Genomic DNA, 26,206 nt, shown 5'->3' with positions numbered 1-26,206 from the left:
TGCTGTGAGGGAGGCCTAGCGTGGGGGTTGCCGCGCGTGGGGATGATCGAGCAGCAGAAGCGCAAAGGGCCCGGCCCGGAGCTGGCGCTGGTAGCGACCGCGACCGCGGCGGCGGCGGCTAAGCGGCCCCGGCATGAGCTGCTGCTGGGGCCGGGCCCGGCCGGGGGACAGCCGCCTCCGGGGGCCCTGTTGCAAGCGGTGAGTCGCGGGCGGGCTGGGGCCGGCGCGGCGTGGCGGGGGCCCGGCCAGGCCCGGCGCCCTGTGTGGGGAGGGCGGGTGGCCAAGCACGGGCGGCCCCCGTCAGAAGATAGGCTGCACACGCGCATCTCGCCCTACTGCTTGGTGAATTGGCGGCCGCTCCGGCTCGGTCTCCCTGTGCGCCTCCCCGTGCCCACCGAGCGGGTAGGCAGGTAGCCTTGCTCCCCTCACGGGAGAGCCGGGGAGTCAGGGACCGCTACCCAGCGCCGTTCTCTGAACCCCTGTTCTCCTTTGGTTCCGCTCCTCCTGCATCCCCTTGCGTGACGTTAGACAAGTTATTTTCCCAAAACAGGCCTTGGTTCTCTTCGTCTGTAGAGTGGGGACAGTATTTAGGATCGTAGCATTCTAGGGCTGGAAGGGACCTCAGGCGGTCATCCAGTCCAGCCCCCTGCTTAAGGCGGGATCAACCCCTCTAAGTCATCCGAGCCAGGACCTTGTCAAGCGAGGACTTAAAAACCTTGAGGGATGGAGAATCCACCACCTCTCTAGGCAACGCATTCTAGTGCTTAACCACCGTCCTGGTGAAGTAGTTTTTCCTAATAGCCAATCTACATACCTCCTTAGAGTGTCCTTTGTAAGTCCTTTGTAAATACTAGCTTAGTAAAACCTGTAAGGGAGTTAGAATATTTTTCTGGTCTACTTGTCTGCACTGCCCACATTTTGGTTCATATGGTTTATCATCTTTCTCTGTGTTTTAGGGCCCTCCAAGATGTTCCTCTCTCCAGGCACCGATCATGCTGCTCTCTGGACATGAAGGAGAGGTCTACTGTTGCAAGTTTCACCCTAATGGAGCAACTTTAGCATCTGCAGGATTTGACAGACTGATCTGTGAGTTTGTGAGATTGCACTCTGAGCTAATTTTCTGACAAGATACGGTGCTTATGTCAACTGCTATCTCTGTGTTTAAGTGCTGTGGCATGAGCTGCTGTGAGCAGTGGGGTTGAATGCTGACTGCTCTTCACTGGCCTGCTGTGCACTTCCAAGGATGTTTCAAAGGGTCAGTGACCTCTGTAATTCCCTAAAGCACCTGTGGCCCTCTGATAAGAGAGTCTGTCTCACTTTGTACCCCACCACAGCAATTTGTATTGGGGAAATTGTTTTTTCCCCATATTCTGAAGTGGAATGCCACAAAATCAATAGAGAATTCTTAGCAGTAGGCAGCATTTGAGCTCAGTCTCTTTGGCACTCTTCTGCAGCCCCCATTGAGCACTGTTCATTCAGGATAAGAATGCCCATACTGGGCCAGACCAAAGGTCCATCCCTCCCAGTAGCCTGTTTTCCGACAGTGGTCAGTGCCAGATGCCCCAGAGCAGGGGTCTACAAGCAAAAGAGTGAGAAGAGCCTTTTTTTCAAATTCAGTTATGAAATCAATACTTCAAGAGCCACAGTATGTTGAATATGAGGCAGTCCTTAATAAATAATGTCAAACCTGTTGACTTCTGCGGGGAGGGTAGTGTGATTTATGGATTTGGGAAGCCTTGCCAATCTCACTTAAAGTTTGAAGATTAAGGTTCACATCTTTCCTGAGTTAACAAAAGGAGGCTGAGACAGAGTCTGTCTCAGGGTAGAGGGAAGTTTTTCAGGCTTTCCAGTGATTACACACACACTGCTTTTAGCAGAGCCTGTGGTTTGTTTATTTTAGCAGCACAATGGTATTCATGCAGTACTTAACAGATACAAACTGAAGATGTTTAACAGGGTTAGTAAAAAATTACAATTAAAGGTTTTACTTAACAACGTTACAACAGTAATACAAAAGTTATCTAACTAACTGCATTTATGGTTTAAACTTATGCTAGCCAAGCAGGATGCAGTACTCACTGATTCCTTTGAACCCTCTAGAAGCCAAGGCCAGCTCATTTCAATCAGCGAGGAAGGTGTTACTGCAGTGGGTAGAATTTAGGTTAAGTGAAAAAGGAAAAACAAAAGGTTGTTCCAAGAACAGAGATAGTAGAGAGAGAGCCAACTGATTGAAAAATACACCCTGGTACTCATTCTGTCTGGCACTCCTTTGCCTGGCAGTGAAAAGTTCTTGTACCCAATTTAAGAACATAAGAACATAAGAACATAAGAATGGCCATACTGGGTCAGACCAAAGGTCCATCAAGCCCAGCATCCCATCTGCCGACGGTGGCCAATGCCAGGTGCCCCAGAGAAGGAGAACAGAAGACAAGTGATTTATCTCCTGCCATCCATCTCCTGCCCTTGTACTGAAGGCTAGGGCACCATACTTTATCCCTGGCTAATAGCCATTTATGGACCTGACCTGCAAAAATTTATCAAGCTCTTTTTTAAACCCTAATAGAGTCCTGGCCTTCACAGCCTCCTCGGGCAAGGAGTTCCACAGGTTGACTGTGTGCTGTGTGAAGAAAAATTTCCTTTTATTAGTTTTGAACCTACTACCCATCAATTTCATTTGGTGTCCCCTAGTTCTTGTATTATGGGAAAAGGTAAATAATTTTTCTATATTCACTTTCTCCACACCATTCATGATTTTATATACCTCTATCATATCGCCCCTCAATCGCCTTTTTTCCAAACTGAAAAGTCCCAGTCTCTCTAGCCTCTCCCCATATGGGACCCTTTCCAAGCCCCTAATCATCTTAGTCGCCCTTTTCTGAACCTTTTCTAATGCCAATATATCTTTTTTGAGGTGAGGAGACCACATCTGCACGCAGTACTCGAGATGTGGGCGTACCATAATTTTATATAGGGGAAGTATGATATCTTTTGTCTTATTATCAATCCCTTTTTTAATAATTCCTAACATCCTATTTGCCTTACTAACTGCCGCTGCACACTGCGTGGATGTCTTCAGAGAACTATCCACTATAACTCCAAGATCCCTTTCCTGATCTGTCGTAGCTAAATTTGACCCCATCATGTAGTACGTGTAATTTACCTCATTGTACTTAAGTACAGATGCTAAATTAAGCTCTGACTTCATAGAATTCTTGACAATCAATAATACCCCAAATTTCCTGATGTTCTTAACGTATATTTTCCCAAGACCAATTTCTGATAAAAGATTGAGGGGGAAACACTGTTGGGTGACCTTATCTGAATCCAATTGGCAATATGACACCTTTCCAGTCAGGGTAGGTGGGGGAAAGCTAGAACACCAGTTGGCGACAGAAAAAGTGTCGCAGATGGCAAAGATTAACATACATGTCTTAACATTACGAATATAACCTGTCTGACCTTACCTTTTCTTAAAAACAGGATGAAGGGAAAAAAAAAGTTTGCAAAAAGCCCCTCATGCTGTGTCTTACTTGCAGGCTGCTTGTGTTAATGCTGACAGGAAAGATACAAAAAAGTAGGCTTCTCAGAGCCTAAGTTAGCTGTACTATAATGGGTTCTTACTGCATATGCCTTCAGTGGAGCAAATTCTTACTCAAACTACATTTTAAACTACAATCAAGCTAGCACAGGCTACCAACTATAGTATTTTAAGAATAGCACACACAGAATAATTTGTACCAGTTAGAAAGTTTATTTTCACCCCTGGGTTGGAGAGCAAACGAGGACAAGGAAAATGCTGTACCTGGGGATAGGCACTTAAGCAGGAAGGAGCAATATTCACATTAACCCACCATGCCCTCCCCTTTCTCAGGCTCTACCCCTCTTAACCCACAAACACACCACCCATCTTCAGGCTTCACCAACCTCAGCCCCCAAACCTGTGCCCCCAATCCCAGGTTTAACCCACTTCAGCTAAAGAGCTTCTCTCAGCTCTCCTGTGGGCTTAGTACTTCCCCCACCTGCAGTGCAGGCAGCCCCCCTGCCCTGCCACCACTGAAATAATGTAACTAAATTTAATTGGTTTAACAGCCAGATCCCTCCCGCTACTGTGCCAGCCATTAAATCAATTAAATTTAGTTCCATTATTCCAGTGGCAGCAGGACAGGGATCTGCAAGAGGAGTTAGCGGTGGCAGTGCACAGAGCCACAACTGACTCCTTAAAGAGCCGTATGAGGCTCCGGAGCTGCAGGCTGCCAACCTCTACCCCAGAGGGAGTGAAGAGAACAGGTAATTCACAAGTGATCCATCCCATCACGCGTTTACAGTCTCTGACAAACAAAGGCTAAGGACACCATTCTTTTCCCATCCTGCTTAATAAGTGTTAATGCATCTATTCTCCATGAATTTGTCTAATTCTTTTTTGAACCCTGATAAAGTCCAGGTCTTCACAACATTCTCTGGCAAGGTGTGCCACATCTTGACTGTGCTGCATGAAGAAATTTTTTTTGTTCGTTTTAAATTCGCTACCTATTAATTTGATGTGGTGATCCGCTAGTTCTTATGTTGTGGGAACAAGTAAATAACTTTTTCTTGTTCTCTCTCTCTCTACTTGTCATGATTTTACAGACCTTAGTCTCATCTTTTCTAATCTGAAAAGTCCCAGTCTTTTAATCTCTGTTCTCATGGCACCTGTTCAAACCTCTAATCACTTTTGTTACCTTTTTCTGAACCTTTTCCAATGCCAAGACACATCTGTATCCAGTATTCAAGACGTGGTCATGCTATGGATTTATCCAGAGGCAGTAAAATATTCTCGGTCTTACTCTCTGTCCTTTTTTCGTGATTCCCAATGTTCTGTTTCTCTTTTTGACTGTTGCAGCTCATTGAGTCGATGTTTTAAGAGAACTATCCACAATAACTCCAGGATCTCTCTCTTGAGTGATAATAGCTAAATTAATCACCATTGTTTTGTAGGTACAGTTGGGATTATTTTTTCCAATATTAAAATTATTTTGCCATTTTGTTGCCCAATTACCTAGTCTTGTGAGAGCTTTTTGAACCTCATCACCATCTGCTTTGGTCTTAATGATTTTAAGCAGTTTAGTATCATGTGCAAACTTTGCCACCTCACTGTTTGTTCCTTTCTTAAGATCATTGATAAATATGTTGAATAGAATTGGTCCCAGTACAGAACCGTGGGGGACACTAGTAGTTAGCTCACTCTATTCTGAAAACTTGCCTTTTATTCTTACCTTTTGTCATATGTCTTTTAACCAGTTATTTGTCCATAAGGAGCAAAGATGGCATTCAAAAGGGTTGAAAGGAAATACTTTTCTGAACAATGGATGATTTTACATACAACTAATAGAAGAGAATATCACTGAGTGTCCAAAGTCTTTAAAAAAAAAAATAGTGCTTGGAGAGTCAGCAGAGAGTTTGAAAAAGGTGTTTCCTTTTTCCACCTACATTGAAGAACATAAATAAACCAGTCTATCTAAGGTACATTTACAATGTCAGCCATCTCTCTTGCAAGGGATTTGCATTGACCATTTGAAGTCTTTCTGTTCCACATACTAAAAGCCTGGGTTTGGAGATGGTGCTGAATACTCTAGAGCAGGGATTCCCGACCTATGGGTCTGGACCCAAGTATGGGTCACAATTAGATTTGTTAAGGGTTGCCAGCAACTGGGAGCTGCATGTGGCTCTTAAAGAAGCCATTTGCAGTTCCTTAATGCTGCCATAGCCAGCAACTCTATCAATAGAGAAGCAGTTACGTGTTACAAGGGCAGCTTTTCCACCTTTTGATATTCATAGTCATTCCACGCAAGCCACTTAATAGACTCTTGCAGTAAGTAATTTTTGCCCCCCTCCCCTTCTAGTCAGTGTAGCTGATCTGTCAGTTTTCATTTTTTGTTTGCATCTTCCTCCAGCCCAATTGTGACTCCCCCTCTAGCCTCTAAGTATGACCCCCCCCAGCCCAAATGTGACCCTCCCTGCCCTTCCAGTCTGTGTGACTCCCCCAGCCCCCCAAGCCCCCTGAGTGTGACCCCCCCCAGCCTACCCTCTGCCTTTGAGCATGACCTCCCCAGTCCCTCCAGCCTCTGAGCATGGGGTTTAAGTGGTGGGGAGCTGTTTGTGGATGAATGTCTTTCCCCTACCATAACTCAGATCAACTACAATAATAAAATTATTAACAGTGTTATTTTATTATTAATTTATTTTCCCTTGTTCTATTAAATAACTATGAATATATAAACAAGAGGGGGCACAGTTTTATATTCTTGCCTTGGGCACAGAATTAACTAGTTATGGCCCTGCTTCCTTCCCCATTTTGAATTGCCTTGGGTCATCAACTGTTTCTGAATTGTCAAAATGGGTCTCCATCTGGAAAAGGTTGGGAACTGCTGCTCTAGAGCTTAGAAAGTCACCGTGGTGATTTTAGAAATTGGTATTGGGACATAGTTTTAGGTATAGTTTCGTTTATTTTTTCCAGTGCTGTGGCATGTGTATGGGGACTGTGATAATTATGCCACCCTGAAGGGACACAGCGGAGCAGTTATGGAGTTGCACTATAACACTGATGGCAGGTAAATATCAGAAGAAACTGACTTGATTTGTTATTACCCTGCCTTGCTGCTGTTTCTGAATGAATTCCGAACAGTGTTTTGGTAAATAGTTTGCACGAATGAAGCTGTGGTGTTTAGAGCTCTGACAGAACAGGTAAAAGATACGTGCAATTGACAAGGAGGATCTAGCTGTTGCTTGACAGCTCTTCATTGCTACTGCTCTTGTCTGGTGGCTCTGAAAAGAAGCAGTGGTGTTCCTTGTATGGTTTGCCCTCCCAGAAATAGCTCAACATATTACATCTGTTCTAAAGTGCAGGAGCAAAGAGTAGAACCAAAGGGAAAGTTCCCAGGCCCATGAATGGGGAGCAGAAGATCTAAAGCTAGGCACTCTGGCCTGTCCGTAGCAAGTGAATCTGAGAAAGTGGATGGGGGCCTTTCAGTGAGTGAGAGAAAATGGAGGAAAGGTTCAGGATAAGAAAAGCGAAACTGGCTGAGACAAACTGTTAGTACAGAAACTTTTTGGCCGTGTCTACACTAGCGTCCCCCAGGAGACTGCAGGGAAGCCTGCTACATGTGAGTGCGGCTGGCAGGCTCCTCTGCACTCCTGCCTGGTGTCCCCTGACCAGAGCTCTCAGCTCTGAGTTATGCCAGTTATTAGAGAGTGCGAGTTACTCAAATACTGGTTAAACAAGAGTTTATTGTATTGGATAATTTGGAAAGCTCTCTACAGAAGAGGCTTTTACAAAAGAGATCCCTCCTGCACCACCATCAATCCAAGCAATGTCAAGGAGATGCAGTCTGACAGGAAACCAGCAGACACCCTTCCAATAAGTGGGATGAGGGCTACAGTGCGCTTTTCATCATTCTGCTGCCCCTGGGTCCTCCCACAAAACCAGAAGCCATTTTATGGCAACAGCCTCCCAGTATTAGCCTTAGTATTCTAACTAGCAAGAATCTGCTTAATTTTTCAAGCTATAGTCTGTATTTGTAGAGTAATAAAAGAGGTTTGGGGGCAGATACTTGATCGCCTTTCAGGATTCCATAGCTGTGTCACCTTTTTCCCTCCCACTAGCATGCTCTTCTCAGCATCCACAGATAAAACAGTAGCAGTGTGGGATAGTGAGACTGGAGAAAGAGTAAAACGGCTGAAGGGACACACATCATTCGTTAACTCCTGTTATCCAGCGAGGCGGGGACCCCAGCTCGTCTGTACTGGCAGCGACGATGGAACAGTGAAGGTCAGTGTTTTTGTATGGGCTGACTGTTACATTGATGGAAGCCGTAAGATGACCCATCTGAATAAAGAACATCTAGCTTCCCTGACCTTTTCAAAAACAACTAATTGAATAAATCGCTTGAGTAAAATTTTGTTCATATGAGACCCTCTTCATCCAGAATTGCCTTTGAACCAAATCCCAGCCTGAGTCACTTGCCTGTTAACTTCCTCAGTTTTCCTAATGTATGCTGACCCGTGAAATTTTGAATAAAAAGACTAGATTGTTAAAAAGAAAATTGGAATCATGGAAAAGATCATGAGACTAAATCGGGAAAATGGCTTGTGTGAATCAGGGCTGGGATTTTTAAATGAATTCTTCCCTGGATCATAGCTGCTGAGTACCTCCAGTTCAGCCCTTTTTTTACATTCCTGTAAATTCACTGGCAAACAATTTCATCATTTAAAAGATAAATGCTGTTCTCCTTCATGCCCCAAACCCCATTACCAACATTTGGACAGGCATTGCCAAAGCACCACAGAAATGTCCATATTGAAGCAATCTGACTTACATTATTAGATCCTCCTTGGGGCAAGAAGTTATATTTATAAAGCATTATAGAAATATAAATCTGGATGGGTCATCAGTAGGTCATCTGGTCTATCTCTCCACCCCCACCCCATGCTAAAGCAGAGTTAATTAAACCATGCCTGACAGGTATTTGTCTCAGCTCTTAAAAACCTCCAGAACTTCCCTAAGTAACATGATCTATGCGTCATAGTGGACGACAAGCTGAGTATGAGTCAACGGTGTAACACTGTTGCCAAAAAAAAAAGCAAACATGATTCTGGGATGCATTAACAGGAGTGTTGTGAGCAAGAAATGAGAAGTTATTGTCCTTCTCCACTCTGCACTAATTAAGCCTCCACTGGAGTACTGTGTCCACTTTTGGCCATCACATTCTAGGAAAGATGTGGAGAAATTGAAGGGGGTCCAGAGAAAAGGAACTACATTTATTGACCTATGAGAAAAGATCAAAAGAATTGGGTTTTTGTTTAGAAAAGAGAAGACTGAGAGGGAACATGATAGCAGCTTTCAAGTAACTAAAAGGGTGTTACAAGGAGGAGGGAGAAAAAATATTTTCCTTAACCTCTGATCAGACAAGAAGCAGTGGACTTAAATTGCAGCAAGGGAGGCTTAGGTTAGCCATTAGGAAAAATGTCCTAACTGTCAGGTGGTTAAGTAGTGAAATAAATTGCCTTGGATGGCTGTAGAGTCTGCATCATTGGAGATATTTAAGAACAGATTGAATAAATTAGAGGATGATTATAGGTGGTGTTTGGCCTTGCCATGAGGGCAGGGAACTGGACTTGATGACTTTTTGAGGTCTCTTCCAGTTCTAATATTACCTGATTGCATGTTCTTGTTTTTCCCAATAGCTAACCTAAGTCTCCATTGCTATAAACTAAACTGATTATTTCTCATCTGATATTGAATATAGTTGTCATCTCCTTCCCCTTGCCCCAACTTTCACGTCTGTCTTGCTTTTTAATGAGCTTAGTTTTAAAATTAACCGTGTGATGTAAGTAGTTTATATTCCTGTTCGTTGTAGTTTGGGGAAAAATGCAGTCTCGTTTTCTGCTTTCTGTCCCTGCTAGGGATGTAAAATCCTGTTTAATAAGCTTAACAGGGCAGGCTGGAGCTCCCTGCATGCAGCATTCCTGGGGCTGCCAAAGGGATCTGGGGGCTGCTCCAGCCCCTACCGGTTAACTGTAACGGATAAGCCTCATCCATTTAGGGTGAGGCTAACCAGGTAACTGTTAACATCCATAGTCCCTGCCCCTTGAAAAAGTACATATGTGTCAGGATAACAGATTCTCTGTAGGGATCCACCACCTCTTTCTTCTAAAGTCAGCTCTTGAGCACTTTGACAACATGGCAATGGGGAGTATCAATGTGACTCCTTAGTTGTACTGTGAAATGTTTGATGTGTATGTAACTTTAAACAGTTTTGCTTCCCGTATCCTTTCAGCTGTGGGATATTCGTAAAAAAGCTGCTGTCCAGACATTTCAGAACACTTACCAGGTATTAGCAGTGACCTTCAATGATACCAGCGATCAGATTATATCAGGAGGCATAGACAATGATATCAAGGTATGTTGAGTGTTTTACCATATTTCTCTTTTGTAACTGGTCCCAAACAGGCTCCCTGACCTTCTACTTTAGCCCAGGTACTATTGTGCGTAATGGGCATGATATGGTAGTGGGTTAGTCTTGATGGCTATTAAATTTGCAGTCCAGAGTCAGACCTCCACATTTTACTTAGTCAGCCTGATTTTTGCGGTGTTGAGCAGCTTCTGCGATGAGCTTAGCCTGCTCCAGTTTCCTACCATGACATGAGTCTGCTAGGTATGAAACAGAAAAGATTTATTTAGTTTAAATTAAATAACGATTAGCTAATTTTGAGTTAAGTGGTTTGCAGAACAGTTCTTACATGACTGTGTCACGGTTGGATGATATGCCTACACATCAGCCTTATTTCAAAATAAGGTATTCCAGAAGAGCTATTCCAGAATAGCTTATTTCAAAATAAGGCTGATACACACACACACGTGCATTTTGAAATAACCCAGAGATATTTCGAAATACAGCATCTACACGCAGTACAGCCTATTTTGAAGTAGACGTTGGACACATGGTGGCTTATTTCAAAGTAGGTTCTAGTCCTTGTCTTAACAGCACCTATTTTGAAATAGCTGTTGCTTTGTGTAGATGCTGGAACATTTATTTTGAAATAACTGCTGTTATTACCCAGAGACAAACACCACCTGCAAGCCTCTAGTCTCCATCTTATCTAGGTCCTGTGTGAATGAGTATTGAACTGGTGAAGGGGATGTTACAGCGATGAAGCACTAGAGCAATGATATTTCTGCCTGACCATTTGAAACTTAAGGGTTCCAAAATGTTTTTTTTTTTTTTTTTTTTTGGTGTGGGGAGAGAGAATGGAGCACAACCTGTGGGTCTTGGCCACAGTGCCCTCTCTCTCTGTCAGCCAGTTTGTAGTGTCCAAAGTGCTGATAAGACTATTGCTGATCATATGGTGATATTCAGTAATTTTGCTTGGTCAGCATCCAGATCCTCAGTGGATACACAGGGGCATTTTAGGGGAGAAAGTTATGTGAAGTCATGTGTATCATGCCTGGGCAGATGTGCAGGCTTAATTGTTGTAGTTCACCAGTTCAGATCCAGCCCATCAGAGAATGAGGCTGTACTACAAGATAAATTCAAATTTAAGGCAGTAGGCTCAGTATTACCACGACTGTCTTCACTGTAAATGCTGTTAGCTTGATTTAGGGAGCACTAGTATCGATATCACGATATCATCAGTACCTGCTGGATATAGCATCAAGTTCAAATTTCAAAGTTTGAATAAGGGCCAGTGTGGAAGCGCCGCATCTTAAAATCAAATTTATTAGCCTCCAGAGGTGTCCCATATGTGCCCCACAATGCTCCACTGTGGCCGCTGCTCTCCACTGCACCATGTGGCAGCAAGGCTATTGTGGGAGTCATGTTTCCATGAGAAGCCAAGAAACTTCTTTTCAGTGGTTTACATTTGTGAGCACTGCACCTCCCTCCCCCACAGGCGTTTTGCAGTCGGGGTCTTTCCTGCACTCAACACAATCATTAAAATCCAATAAAAGGACATGCCTGCTGTTCGGTGCTGACCATGCTGCCAGGCAGCACCATGTCCTCCTTGTGCACAGTTAGGGCTCCAAGGGTGGGAAAGATTTTTGGTGCCTTGTAGTCACTGGGGGGCTTCCCCATCGGTGAAGATTTTCAGCATGGAGTAATTCAGCTGGCCCCCTGGTGAACCTCTTTTCTCCTGCCCCAACAAGGACCCGGGGGGTGGGGGGTAGCTGCTGCCAGAGGTACGTCTCCCCCGGCAGCTAAGATTTTTGGGGTGGTGTTGTGGCCGGGGGTGCAGCTCAAGTGGCCCTTGAGCCAAGGACCCCACTCACCAAAGCCAAAGAAGATTTTCAGGGATCATGTCAACTGGCCAAACTCCTAAATACCAAACTGCCCCACAATTGCAATGCAGTTTGGTGGGCCCCATCCCCTGTGTTGGCAATGTCTGTGTAGTAAAGAGGGAATATTAAAATCTTTTTCCTGGCTTTTCCATCCTCTTCCAGCTTGGGCCCCTCTGCACAGGGAAGAGTGGATGGAGGGCCAGTTGAGAATACAGATTGTGCATGGAAGCTGTATAGTGGACTGGGGACCCAAATCTCTCTCTTCAGTAACTCTTTTTTCCAAATCTGTACTGTCTACCCTTTCTTCATACTTCTCCTTGTCCCTGTGTTGTTTTGAGGGATCAGATGCAGTCAGTGGACAGACAGTGGATGGCCAGTTGAGCAGACACACACCTGCTGATTTTTATAAAATCTTTGATAATTCACTTACAGGTAGAGTTTTAAAAAACAATTCTGTTATGGAAGAAAGAGATTTCTGTTAATTTGTCATTTTTTGTTGGTGCCCTACTTTTTCTTCCTTCTGCCTAGAAAAGTGGATGTTTGCTTATTACGGGAGGTGAATGAGGGCAATGCAATGTGGCAAGATGATGTCAAATACCAGCAAAAATACCCAGAATGCTAGGGGGATGAGGGAAATGTGGGATAGGTTCGCACAATGCAGTACATTGCTGCAACAGTCAATGTTTGCCAGTTGAGTGTAGCAGTAACAAGTTGACTTTGTGAGGAGCCACGTGGGGAGGTGAGGATAGTCAAAATCAAATTTATAAAATCCGGTGTTGCAGAATTGATGTTAATACATTTGCATTTATCTTGTTGTGTAGATGCAGCCTGAGAGTTGTTCCCAGCTCATGACTGTTCTGGTCAGTGGCTATGTGAAAAGAGTTGAGGGCTGAGGTGCCAGTTGGTTCAGTGTAGGTAGGCGTGCACATCCCAATTTGCACTGACTGTTCTCTGCGGAGAGCTTTGTGGAAGTCTGTCCAGGTGAAGCTTGAGACAAACGGTTTGGAGAACATTGTACTGATGCTGCCTATAGGGTGCACCAGTTGTGGGTTCTGCCTTCATGCAGTCAGGCCAGCTTCTTCCAGTCTTGCCAATTACATTGACAGGAGGCTCCTTGCACAGTATTGTGTTTTGATTCTCCATTATGTGTGGTTTTTCTGAAAGGTATGGGACCTGCGCCAGAACAAGCTAACATACACAATGAGAGGGCATGCTGACTCCGTGACAGGCCTCAGTCTGAGTTCAGAAGGCTCTTACTTGCTTTCCAACGCAATGGACAACACAGGTAGTTCCTGGGGTGACAGGCTGGGGCAATCAGAGTGCAGCCACGTAAGTAGCATTCGCACCACTTAGAGCTGCAGCTGGTTAGGGAGTGTGACTGTATGGAAGTGTGTGAGGAATAACTTGATGGAACTGGGTGCCACAAGAAAATCTAGGCTGAACTTGTCTAGTAGACTGACGCTGTGTGTGCAAGTTGTGATTCCAGTTATAGTGCCTCTGTGCTTACCCTGATGATTTTTATGAAAAGGGTGATGGCACTAGGAGGGTTTGTCATCTCTTCAAAGTGAAGCGAAGGCAACCCCAACACAGATTACTTAGGAGTGGAAAGCACTGCAGACACTCAAGGAGGAGCAAGCCCACTTTGTCAGGACATAAGTTAGCTGACCCAGATCTATCCCACTGTCTCTGATTCCACAATACTGAGCATTGTAAGAGCCAGATAGTGCTATGAGCATTCCCTCTGATGTAACCAAGCCTGTCCATTGTGTGTTTGTAAAGTGCTTAGCACAGCGCAGCCTTGGTCTGTGATTGGGACCCATAGTCATAATATAACTGAATAATAAAACCTACAGAGTACGTAATGTGTTTGAATATAGATCTCAAAGCACTCTACAAAGGCGTTGGATTGAATCAGAGGTGTTGTCCCCATCTGTAGTGGGGCGGAGTGGCTGCCCCCTCACCTGGAAGGGGAGGAAGCCTTCTGGGAACCATTTTGTGACTGAGCCTGACTCCTCCCAGTCACCTGACCAGAAGTCAGGAGGTGCAGCTAGGACTATAAAGCCCAGCCTGAGGGCTCAGTAAGGGGCTGGCCTCCAGGAGGGCCTGAGATCTGTTCCAGGCTCCTGGATCAGGGAACTGCGAACTGGCAAGCAGCCACAGACTGACATGAACCTCCCAGGTCCCGGCAGACTCTGGAAACCCAGAGAGACCACCTGGACATTCAGGTGCGTGCAGAGGGGGAGATGGGGTGTGGCCCAGGAGAATAATGAGAACCGTTAAAGGTTCGTGGGTCAGCATGTTGCGGTCTGGGATCCCCACTGACCCGCGCAGCCGACCATGCTGCTGCAACCAGGACCCCTGGGCCGGGATGCAGTGGAGTGGGTGGGTCTGCATCTCTCCCCTGCCACCCACTTGCTGGGTGGCAGTCTCCCCTCTCTCCACCAGCACAGGCAGGGTGTCTGTGCCCATCTTGAAAATGTAAACGATATGTATGTGTTTCCCCGCCCTGAGCGAGGGCCTGGACCTACCGTGAGCTCTTTGGTTTGTTGCCCTGCCCTGTGCTAGGACCAGCGTCCTTCATTGGAACTGTTGTTTGCTGCCCCAGCCTGAGCTAGGGCCTGGGCCTTCTATGAACTGTGGTGTTTGTTGCCCACCATGAGCTAGGGCCTGGGCTCTCTCCTGTGAGATTGAAGCTAATTTCCCCCATCGCTCACCTGAAGCAAGGCCATGTTATTGACTGTCACCTCTCGTCCAGCTAAGGCAAGGTGGGAAGCCCTGAACTATTGGCTCAGGGGTTGTCATGGTACCCCTGGCAGTGGGGCAGAGTGGCCCCCCAGGAACCCCAAATCGGCTACAGCATCTTACAGGTCACCTAGGAAATCTGTGGCAGATCTGGGAAAAGAATCCAAGAGGCCTGTCTTCCAGTCAGTGCTCTTATCCATAAAATCCCTTCAAAGAAAAACACTTTTCCAGAGACTCTTGTACAGTCACCTCCACTGTATAGTTGTTGCTGGAACTATTCCTCTTTAGCTGTTGCAGACAGATCACCAAAGCAGACTGCAAAGAGTTACAAAGGATCTCACAAAAACGGGTGACTGAGCAACAAAATTCAATGCTGTTAAATGGTAAAAATAGGTATGTTGGAAAGCTCAGTCCAAACTATACATATAAAATGAGGGGGTCTAAATTAGCCATTAGTACTTGAGAGAGATGTAGCAGCCATTGTGAACAGTTTAGAATACCGGAATCTAGAACTAAGAGGAACCTCAAGTGGTCATATAGTCCAGTCACCTGCTTTCGTGGCATGACCAAGCACCATCTAGACCATAGCTGACAGGTGTTTGTCTAACCTGTTCTTAAAAGTCTCCACTGATGGACGTTCTACACCCTCACTAGGCAATTCATTCCAGTGTTTAACAGCCCTGTCAGGACATTTTTCCTGACGTCCAACCTAACCCTCCTGTGCTGCAATTTAAGCCCATTGCTTCTTGTCCTATCATCTGAGGTTAATGAAAATAATTCTTGTCCCCTCTCATTGTAACAACCATTTATGTACTTAAAATCTATTAGCATGTCCCCTCTCAGATTTCCCTTTTCCAAACTAAACAAACCAAATTCCTTTGAATCTTTCCCTTATAGATCATGTTTTGTAGACCTTTAATAATTTTTGTTGCTCTTTGCTGGACCTTCTCCAAATTCTCTTCAGCTTTACTGAAATGTAGTACCTGGAATTGGACACAGTACTCAAGATGAGGCCTAATCACAGTGAATATAAGAAAAATTACTTCTCGTGTCTTGTCTTGCTCACAACAATCCTGCTAATTTATCCCAGAATCATGTTTTTTTTGTAACAGTGTCACACCATTGACTCGTACTCAGCTTGTGGACCACTGTGATCCCTAGGTCCCTTTCTGCAGTACTCCATCCGAGGGAGTCCCTTCCATTTGATATGCATAGATCATAAGACAAAGTGTATTACCTCTTTGTAAATCCATGGTGTACCACGTCTTTAATACTGTGTGCCGTACTGGTTGCCCCATCTCTAGAAAGATATATTGGAATTAGAAGAGGGCAACAAAGATGGTGAGGGGTATGGAATGGCTGTCATCTGAGGGGAACTTAAAAAGACCAAGAATGTTGAGCTTGGAAAAGATGACTAAAAGCGAGATATGATAGAGATCTATAAAATCATGACTGAATTGGCAGAAAAAACAGGGAAGTTTTATTTACACCTTCTCGTGCCCCAAGAACTTGGGGTCACCACGTTACATTAATAGACAGCAGGCTTAAAACAAACAAAAGGAAGTATGTGTTCTCACAGCATACAGTCAACCCATGGAACTCTTTCCTGGACGATTTTGTGAAGGCCAAGACTATAACAGGGTTCAGAAAAGATAGATAAGTTGATGGAGGATCAGTCCAGCCAGGGCATTACCCAGGTTGAGCAGAGATGGGCTCCCTGGCCTCTGTTTGTCAGAGCTGGGAATGGGTGATGGGAAAGATCACAGTTGTGTTCATTACCTCTGAAGCACCTGCTTTGACCACTGTTGGAAGACAGGATATTGGGGTAGGTGAACTATTGGTCTGACTCAGTATGGGTGTGATGTGCTCCCTTACAGTTCGTATTTGGGACGTGCGACCGTTTGCCCCTAAAGAGAGGTGTGTAAAGATATTCCAGGGGAATGTGCATAACTTTGAGAAGGTGAGTGTGCTGTTCTCTGCACCACTGCTTGTTAATGACATGCTACAGTCATCTATTAGTTTGTCTGTAAATTGCTTTTTAAACTCAAAACTATAAACTAGAAAAGATTTAATGAGGACGGAGGCAAGATTAATGTGTAAAGGGGCATTCCAATTAAAGCTGCAGTAACAAGATTTCTTTGCTCAATTCAGCTATAATTACCTGTAAATTAAATATTTTCTTCATTTAATATCCACTTTGTGTACAATAACAAGGCACTGGATATTTCCAGTAATAAAATACAATCTCTTAACGACAGTCTTCTTTTCAAAAAGATCATTAAAGTGTTCTTCATGATGTTTTCAAGTCCCATGGTGATTTTATTTCAGGCAAAAGGAGGAACCAACAACTTCTCACATAAATGAATTCTGCATATTTGTTTGCTTTGCAGAATCTTCTGAGGTGCTCATGGTCACCAGATGGGAGTAAAATAGCAGGCGGCTCTGCAGACAGGTAACAGTTAATTATTGTGCTTTTTTCTGTCACCTTCTGTGCCAAAGCACTTTCCAGTTGCTAGCTGAGCCTCATCAGAACCTTGTGAGTTAAATTCTGTTAGACTTGTTTTCCAGACAGTGCATACAAGAGAGGAGCACAGGGACAGGTCTGAGAAAGATGCTGCAGCCCTAGCACAGTGCGCTGCTCTGTACTGCCTTACAATATTGTAACAATGTGAGTGTAGTTCTTAAAATAGTACCCAGGAGACACAGTTACACTTTGAGAATAACAAAATTTCAGCACGAACAGGATGGTCTTTGCAAAGGACTTACTGTGGCAGACAAACATAGTCATTTCCAATTCCAGTTACAGAACAGCAGCACAAAATACGTGTTCTACAGAGATTATCTCTCGAGACAATTGGGTATCAAGCCTTGTGAAGCTGTACTAGAAGCATGAAATCCAGATGGCTTGCCCATGAGTGCTTCCAGCTGAAGTGAAAATGAACATAGCAGTTCTAAGCAAAGGTTAATGGGTGGAATCATTCAGTGGTGTACTCCAAGGGTCACAGCAGCTCTGCTTGTATGTAATATTTGTATTAAGGATTGTGTAAATTAGCATCATCTGGGATTTTGTAGTGGAAGGTGCCACAAGCACAAACAACAATTAAGAAGTAAACAAAGGGGGCTTGGGACGAGTCTGGGCAGGGTAAAGATACTGGAGGGGTTGTGGTGATGGATGCTGGCACAGCTGGAAGGAGCTAATCCAAACACATTGGTGACAGGAATTGGCAAATGTGAATTCCATGAGAGACCTAGAGGTGATAGCAGTCAGCAAATTAGATATGAACATATTATGCTGGGGGAGGGGAAATGCTAGTTCTTACTTCCCAGCTAAAGACAGCCCACCTAAGAGACTAACATTTTAATTTATCTGATGCTTCCTGCAAGTACTGCTATGTGAAATGCTTATGCTGCTATTGCTTGGTAGAATGGCTATGTTTATTAACACAGCAAGTGCTAGGTGGCCCTGACTTGACAGTGCAGGATGGTGACTCAAGATGAAAATGACAGGCTGCTAGGTTGGTTCTGTCGGTGCTGGTTGAAGTCTCACAACCTGAAATGAACATTGTGTACAGTGCATAACCAAGTGCATGCGGTCACCTCGCACAGTGAGACAAAGAGGGACGCCATACTCCGGACATGTCCGGAACACTGTTCCACTAATTTTTCTGTCTGTGTGTATGTCCTGTTAGGAAGTCAAAGTGAAAGTAATTGTTCTGCCTCTTTCATAGAATCCTAGGGCTGGAAGGGATCTCAGGGGTCATCTAGTCCAGCTCCCGGTTTCAAGCAGGATCAACCCTAGCTAAGTCATCCCAGGCAGAACCTTGTCAAGATGGGATTTAAAAACCTCTAGGGGCGGAGAATCCACCATCACTCTAGGCAGCGCATTCCACTATGTCACCACCCTCCTGGTGAAGTAGTTTTTCCTAATATCCAACCTACACCTCTCCATCTTTAATTTCAGACCATTGCTCCTTGTTCTGTCATCTGACATCACTGAGAACAGTTTTTCACCCTCCTCTTCAGAGCTGCCCTTCAGGAAGTTGAAGGCTGCTATTAAATCACCCCTGAGTTTTCTCTTCTGCAAACTAAACAAACCCGAATCCATCAGCCTATCCTCATAGATCTTGTGCTCCAGCCCCTTAATCATTTTTGTTGCCCTCTGCTGAACCTGCTCCAGCACATCCACATCCTTTTTATACGTGGGGGCCAAAACTGGACACAATATTGCAGATGTTGTTCCCCTCTATTTGGCACTGGTCAGGCCACAACTTCTCTAGATCTGCTCGAAATGCTATTCCTAATGCACCCTAGTTTGCCGTTAGCCTTCTTGGCTACAAGGGCACACGGTTTACTCATATCCTGCCTTTTATTCACCATAACCACTACGTCCCTTTCCACTGTACTGCTGCTTAGCCAGTCGGCCCCCATCCTATAACAATGCTTGAGAGTCTTCTGCCCCAAGTGCAGGACTCCACACTTCTTGTTGAACCACATCAGATTTCTTTTGGCCCAATCCTCCCAGTTTATTCAGGTCACTCTGGATTCTCTCTCTACCCTCCAGCATATCTACCTCTCCCCCTAGCATTGTGTCATCTGCAAACTTGCTGAGGGTGCAATCCAGTCCCTCATCCAGGTCATTAATAAAGATGCTGAACAACACCGGCCCGAGTACCGAGCCTTGCGGCACTCTGCTTGAAACAGGCCGCCATCCAGATATTGAGCCATTGACCACGAGCCATTGGGCCCGGCTGTCAAGCCAGCTTTCTATCCATCTTATAGTCCATGGATCCAATCCATACTTCCTCAACTTATGGGCAAGAATGTTGTGGGAGACTGTATCAAAAGCTTTGCTGAGGTCAAGGTATATCACATCCGCTGACCTCCCCATGTCCACAGAGTCTGTTATCTCGTCATAGAAGCTAATCAGATTGGTCAGGCAGGACTTGCCCTTGGTAAATCCATGTTGGCTACTTTTTATCACTTCCCCCCGCTTCCAAGTGCACCAAAATGGATTCCTTGAGGATCCCCTCCATTATTTTCCCAGGGATTGAGGTAATGGTGATGGGTCTACAGTTCCCTGGATTGTCCTTCTTTCCTTTTGTAAAGATGGGCACTAGGTTTGCCTTTTTCTAGTCATCCGCCATCTCTCCCAGTCTCCAAGAATCTTCAAAGATAATGGCCAAAGGCTCGGCAGTGAAGTCTGCCAGTTCCCTCAGTACCCTCGGGTGCGTTAAATCCAGATCACTGGATTTGTGCACATCTAGTTTTTTCTAGATAGCTCAGAACTTGTTCCTTCCCCACAGATGGCTGCCCTCCACCTTCCCACACTGCACTATCACTAGTGTGGGAGCTGTCTTTGTGAAGACTGAGACCAAAAAAAGCATTGAGTACTTCAGCTTTTCTTACACCATCTGTCACTAGGTTACCGCTCTGATCCAGTAATGGCCACACATCTTCCCTGATAACCTGCTTATTGTTAACATGCCTGTAGAAACCCTTCTTATTACTCTTCACATCCCTTGCCAGCTGCAGTTCCAAGTGTGCTTTCGCTTTCCTGATTACTTCCTGGCATTCTCCAGCCATATGTTTATACTCCTCCTTAGTCAGCTGTCCACGTTTCCCTTTCTTGTATGCATCCTTTTTGAGTTTAAGCTGATTAAGGATTTCCCTGTTAAGCCAAGCTGGTTGCCTCCATGTTTGCATTTCCTACTATGCAGCAGGATGGTTTGTTCCTGTACCTTCAGTGAGACTTCTGTAAAATACTGCCAGTTCTCTTGAACTCTTTTCACCTTTATCTTTGCTTCCCAAGGGATCCTGCTCATCAGCTCTCTCAGGGAGTCGAAGTCTGCTCATTTGAAATCAAGGGTTGTATGTTACTACTCAACCTTCCTCCTTTTGTCAGGATCCTGAAATCTACTATCTCATGGTCACTGCAGCCCAGGTTTCCACCCACTTCTATTTCTCCTACCGTTTCTTCCCTCTTTGTGAGCAGCAGGTTGAGTTGTGCACAACCCCTGGTTGAGATGTGAAAGTTGGCTGCAAAGTAAGGTTTGGCTTTCTGCGACATTGTATAGACCCTGAAGATTGCTAAGTTCAGCTGGAAATCCTTGTGGCTGTAAAATGACTGCTGAGCCTTCAGGAACTTGTTGTGGTGAAAAGAAGCAATTAAAAATGCCTTGCCTCTTCCCACAGCTTTAATAAAAACAGTTAACGTGGAATATGTTGGAACAGAGATTATCGCAGCATTCACCTACTAAGCTGAAAAAGCTATTCTCTTATTTAAATAGATGCTTCATTAAATAAGGTTCATAATTTAAAAAGCCCATGCTTGTATGTATCTTATTTTCCCCTTTAAAGAGTTTAAATGAAGCAGGTAAAGTATAGTTCCAGCCTGGAAAGTGGATGTGCAGATCTGAGCAGACCTGCTGAGCCAGAGTAGGAACTACTTGATTAATTGACCAAAAATAATAACCCTGTGGAGCAACATGGGTGAAAGCTGGATTCTGTCAGCTACAAGTTAACTAAGTTCTAAATACAAGGCCCAACTCTCTTCTCTCGCTCCTGTGAAATCATGTAGAAAACAATAGGATTGCATAGTTGTAACTCAGAATTTGTTGACTCTCTCGATTGCTGATAATACACAAGGCAGGAACAGGGGAGGTGGCAGGAGCTTGGCTCTCGGATCTCAGGCTGAGTTTGCAGGGCTGGCAGAAGAGACTTTTAAAAAAACAGCACATCTGATTTAGAGAGAAATAAACATGGGGTCCCTGGTGCCTTTTGCAGAGACCTAGTTCAGAGTAGACCAATGTTGTTGGTTGCTTTTATGTGGTTTTTCTTGCCTGGTTGTCCTTTGTACCCTCATTGTCCCGTTTGGTGAATGCAGTGATGACAGCAAAGACAGCCTTTTCATTCAGCCCAGCCAATTACTGCCCCATCAAAACTTTTCCCCCAGCTAGCCAGGTTAGTTTGAGAGGCTGGTGACATCCATGGAGAGTTCTTCTTTCAGTTCCAAAGCAAAGAGAGAACAGCCTAAATTTAGTCCATAACTGGCAGCTATCCGGAGCCCATTTCAGTGAATTCTCTGAGATGTGAACCCTGTAATGAAAGGCGTTTCGCATGATAGAGCAGTTCTGATGTATTTGAAAGGAAGTCATTCAGGTGGGAGATATTGTGGTTTTGCCTGGTTTATAATACTTCGCTCAGTGTTCTTACTCATTCTCCTTGACAACAAGCCCCTAACAATCTCACTGTAGCTCGGGTCAGAGCACCGCTTTGTCTACAACTTGAGCATTAGCTGAACAGTTAGTCGCTCAGCCATAATGGCAGCAAATGAGATGCTAGTGGACCGTATTTGTAATAATATGTTTCGGGCATTGGTCCGTTTGCATTCGTGGGTGTAGCATGATTTGCAGTGGGCTGTTTTAATCTTCTTAAAAGCTGAACTGGTCATGCTGCCAGAAGTTAATTTCTGACCCATCACATGGAAATGTTTTAGAGTCTCCTTCATGGTGTCCTTCAGCGAACGAGACACATTGAGGCAGGAGCTAGCAATGGTGCAGACGGGTTGGGGACAGAGACTACGAAGAGATTCCCAAAAAGGCATTACAAATCTGATCTGCCCCCTCCTAAACTGTCACTCAGAAGTGAATGCTGACTCCGATTTCTCTCTACCAAATGGTCACAATATTTAGCTGTGAGGAATTGAACTGGATCAAGAGTTGGTTTCGGTAGAAGATGAGCAGCCGTTCCACCGTGGAGCAGCCTGTCTGTAGCAGCACTCCTCCCAAAGTGCACTGACACACTAACCATTAGCAGCTGCTGCAGGGTGTGCTGGGCTGTCAGCTGTCTAGGGGCAAACGGCTGTGCTATACAAGTTTGTCACAAGTGATGAAAAATGCTGATACTTAGCTGGAATTTCGAGATGAATTTGTAAGCAAGTGAAATGGTAACTTGGGGCTTTTCTAAGATGCTGGGCTGAGCATCCCTGCCCTTCCAAAAAGTGATGTAATCTTGAAGAGTGAGGATCTCGGACTTCTTCTCACCCAAATCTTGCACATCTAAGCTCTTGGTGCCATGTGCTTGCATGCTGGGGCATTGGCACCGAGATAAAATCCCCACTGACACCACCCCCATCCCACATGTCACTTCGTCCGAAACTGTTACGGTTGGGTGTACAGTGCCTCCGAGACATGTAATGCCAGCCGTCTGCCTCCTTGTCTGAAACACACCTCAGAGAGCTCGCAGCCCTTTACAGGTATGGGCTGAGAAGCTTTATCTCTGCTCACTGTCTAACCTGGTCTTTTGTCTCTTGTAACAATGCGTTTTTTGTCTCTGATGTAGTCTCTTAGGGTGTTTAAAGATGGAAGACAATTGTAATTATTAACACGTGGCAAGGGAGATGTAAGTTGCTGGGAAAGCTATACTGATTGGTGGGCAGGAGGTTCTTTCCTTTCCGAAGTCCTGCCCTCAGGAAGCTTTCACCCTCATAATGACTCTGTCTTGCAGGTTTGTTTATGTGTGGGATACAACCTCCAGGAGAATTCTCTACAAGCTGCCAGGCCATGCAGGCTCAGTCAACGAGGTGGCTTTCCATCCAGAGGAGCCAATTAGTAAGTCTTGTTGATTTGTCACGAATCCCTCTTCTTCTAGGGAGGTAAGGCGGCGTGCTGCTGAACTATTCTGACCTTGCGTGCTAAGTGTAGGACTTCCCCACAGCCCAGGAGAGGGCAGGCTGCTGGAGGGGTTTTGTGAGTAGAAATGCTCTACCCAGCAAGCAGCATAATCAGACCTTCCCTACTTTCCTTCGCCAGCTCTGGGCTGAGCTCCCCTCACAGCATTTATATACATAAATGAGATGCACTTGAAAATTAGCACATCACAAATTCAGGTACATGTGAGGTAACATCTTACTATTGTTTCTTTAAACAGCCTGTTCCAGGAAGTATCAACACACTCTTTGGTCCCCTGATTCAGATCTAGCTCCGTCTGCTAGATGGTTTCAAAAGCTGTCGTCACCATACTATATCCCCTCCACTTGTGCCAGCATTGCGGTAGCTGGAACCATCTTAACAGCTGTTTCTTAGTACAGTCTTCTTTGTAGTAAAGACAGATCCTCAGGGTTACATGGTTTCCATGGAAACAAAGGCTCATCATTATCATGAGCTGGGGCACCCCTTTGTGTTGGCCAGGAAATTGACACTCCTCACCCCTAGAAATACTTTTTCCCCCGGGGATAAAAATCTCTACAGAAGGCTGGGTGTGGGAATTCAGTGCCATGAATTATGAGTTTGTTCCTCAGTTATTCATTGTTCTGTCTCCAGGCCAGAGAAGGTGCTGAAAGCACAGAGCAATCTTTCTCTGAACAGAGGGAGGTTGTCTGCAACTGCATCCAGCTAAGAATGACTTTGTGTGTCATTCATTCATGAGGAAGAATAAACAAAGGATCTGTCCCCTCCATGCGCAAAGGGTTATGAGAGTGGCTGATATTAACATCAAAGGGAGTTAATCCTGTAAAGCACTGCCTCCGAGATCCCCACAGTTCAGCACGCAGAGACACACAGACCTCTAAAGAGTGCTGAGATTAGGGGTCTGAATCGATAAACTTTGGGCAAGAAAATCTCCAGTTGATTTTACATGGGTGCCTGCCCTGGGTAATGGGTACAGCAGACTAGCAAGTGGCTTGCTGCACTTGAGATCTATGTTGTGAAGCCACTGAATAGCCACATCTAAATTAAATCTGTTGGGATGATAGCTGAATTTGTTTGGCTTTATAACTTTTGTGGTAAACAAGAATAATGGCCCTTAGAGACAGTTGAGGAAGAAGATTGCTCCGTCTAGTGGCTAGTGACCTGAATTAGAGTACTAAAATTTCTGAAATATGAACATTTTTTGCAAAGAAAATAACGTTTGACATTTTATTGCTATTTTTAAAGGAGAATAGCAATAACAGTGTAAACATAGTGTGTAACTTAATATGAAGGATACCTGCAATTATAAGTTGGGATAGAAAAATGTCAGTTGGTGTCAAGAATGTGCAAAATTGGATTAGCTATCAGGAAACTAATAATTCTGAAAAGCATGCTGTGGGGGGCAGACCTTTGAACTTATAGGTACAAGACTGAGAGAAAGTGACATGGGTACTTAAATCCAATTGGGTGTTAACTCATCTGCAGCTAAACTCTCCAAAGGTTCCTAATGTTTGCATTTTCTCTCTCCCCTTCCCTACCGATTCAGTTCTCTCTGCATCTAGCGACAAAAGACTGTATATGGGAGAGATCCAGTGAAGATGAGAAGACAGCTTAATAATTGACCTTGATACCCTTTCGTTTACGGAAGTAGAATTGAATTGCTTCCACCCAGTGCCAGCCCCTTCAGACACGTGTGGTAATGGAAAATATCAAGCCAGCTTCGTTTGCAGCAAAATATTTATACCCTAAACAACAAGGTTTTGAAGACGCTACATCTGGGTGCTCCTTCAACAAAGAGAAGAGAAGGGAATTTCTGGGAGGGGAGGTGGTAGGAAATGCATTATAATCTAAAATCTCTGGAATTTTTAAGATGCTTCATTTGTTCCATTTTCAGCTGCTGAAGAGGTTATTGGCAATTACCAGAATCACTTACTATTTGTTAAATGTGTTATAATGCAGTAAGTGAAGTGTGTATTTCCTGTCCAGTTTCTCCTGGTTTTTATACAAAAAAAAAAATAAAACAACTTTTTATAAGAACTGACTGGAAGTTACTGCTTTGTTTTATTCTTCTATTGTACACTATTAAATGGGAAACATTTGCTTTAATAGAATCTAGGAAAAGAACCCACTTAATCTTCAGGAGAGCTGCTTTATTTTTTTTATTCAGAATATGAATAAAAATGACCACATTGGAAATAATTGTCAGCCTTGAATCCCAGTTTCTTGTTTGAGTAAACACTGGCCAGCTCCTATAAACCAACTTTAAAGGACAGAGGCTTCCAGGACAAGTATTTAGAGTATTAAGTACTCAACAGCCAAAGGAATCAGTCCCTTTCCCCCATACATGGTTTCTTGCAGGGAGAAGTCTGGAGCAAAATGAAAGGAGCCTAGTGGCTATCTCAGCCAGGTGATATTTGAGAGGTTGATTTATTTTCAGGGCATTCAGAAATGCTTACCAACTTGATGGCTTGTCTGCATCTAGGCCAGGCCACCTGCAAAGGGCAGCAATAGGACTGTTTCCCCAGAGGATCTTTCTAGATAGAGTGTTCAGGTTTGTCCACAATCCTCTTTATGGTTTAAAGTAGCTGCCAAATACCAGTCCCCTCACTAGTGTAAACAGGGTTGGACAGCGCAGGTGTGCCCATGGAAGTCCCCTTTGCATGCCTCTTCTTAGCCTTCCTTGGAAAGAGGGAGGCTGCCTCTCACCAAGGGTACAGTAGGCCCTGCTGCCCAAATGTGGGTGTTCATGTGAGTGTGGTTTTCTTTTGCCACAGTTCCTCTCAAGGAAAGGTCTTTACAGAGAACCTGTGTGGCCCAGATTGCTCATAGGTCCCACATTGGCCAACAGTGTGGGTAGCAGCCTTTGATCTAAACCAGTTCTTCCCAAACTCACCTTTGTCAACTTTTCGCTGGGCTGTGCCCATTCCCTTGGGGTGCCTGCCAGCAGGTAGGCCAAAAGGGTGCAGTA

The 26,206-nt window shown here is 44.6% G+C and overlaps 1 protein-coding gene across 2 annotated transcripts; it reads left to right on the top strand.

Annotated features, from left to right (window-relative positions):
• The first annotated feature begins 14 nt into the window (after window positions 1-14).
• SNRNP40 (small nuclear ribonucleoprotein U5 subunit 40) lies at window positions 15-25,290 on the top strand. Of its 2 annotated transcripts, XM_074976524.1 has the most exons (10): window positions 15-198; window positions 957-1,086; window positions 6,494-6,587; window positions 7,639-7,804; window positions 9,813-9,935; window positions 12,974-13,094; window positions 16,429-16,511; window positions 16,942-17,003; window positions 23,057-23,160; window positions 24,785-25,289. In XM_074976524.1, exons 1-10 carry the CDS (start codon window positions 43-45, stop codon window positions 24,832-24,834), a joined length of 1,089 nt encoding a protein of 362 aa, XP_074832625.1. In that variant the 5' UTR covers window positions 15-42; the 3' UTR covers window positions 24,835-25,289. The 2 variants fall into 2 exon arrangements, with proteins under 2 accessions (XP_074832625.1, XP_074832626.1); XM_074976525.1 differs by lacking the exons at window positions 12,974-13,094; window positions 16,429-16,511 and having other exon boundaries at window positions 24,785-25,290.
• The last annotated feature ends 916 nt before the right edge of the window (window positions 25,291-26,206 follow it).

The sequence above is a fragment of the Carettochelys insculpta genome, chromosome 24 (genome assembly GCF_033958435.1).
Source record: "Carettochelys insculpta isolate YL-2023 chromosome 24, ASM3395843v1, whole genome shotgun sequence".
In the NCBI taxonomy this organism is placed as follows: domain Eukaryota; kingdom Metazoa; phylum Chordata; order Testudines; family Carettochelyidae; genus Carettochelys; species Carettochelys insculpta.
Note: the sequence above shows the minus strand (reverse complement) of the source record. Positions and strands in the feature narration are given on the sequence as shown.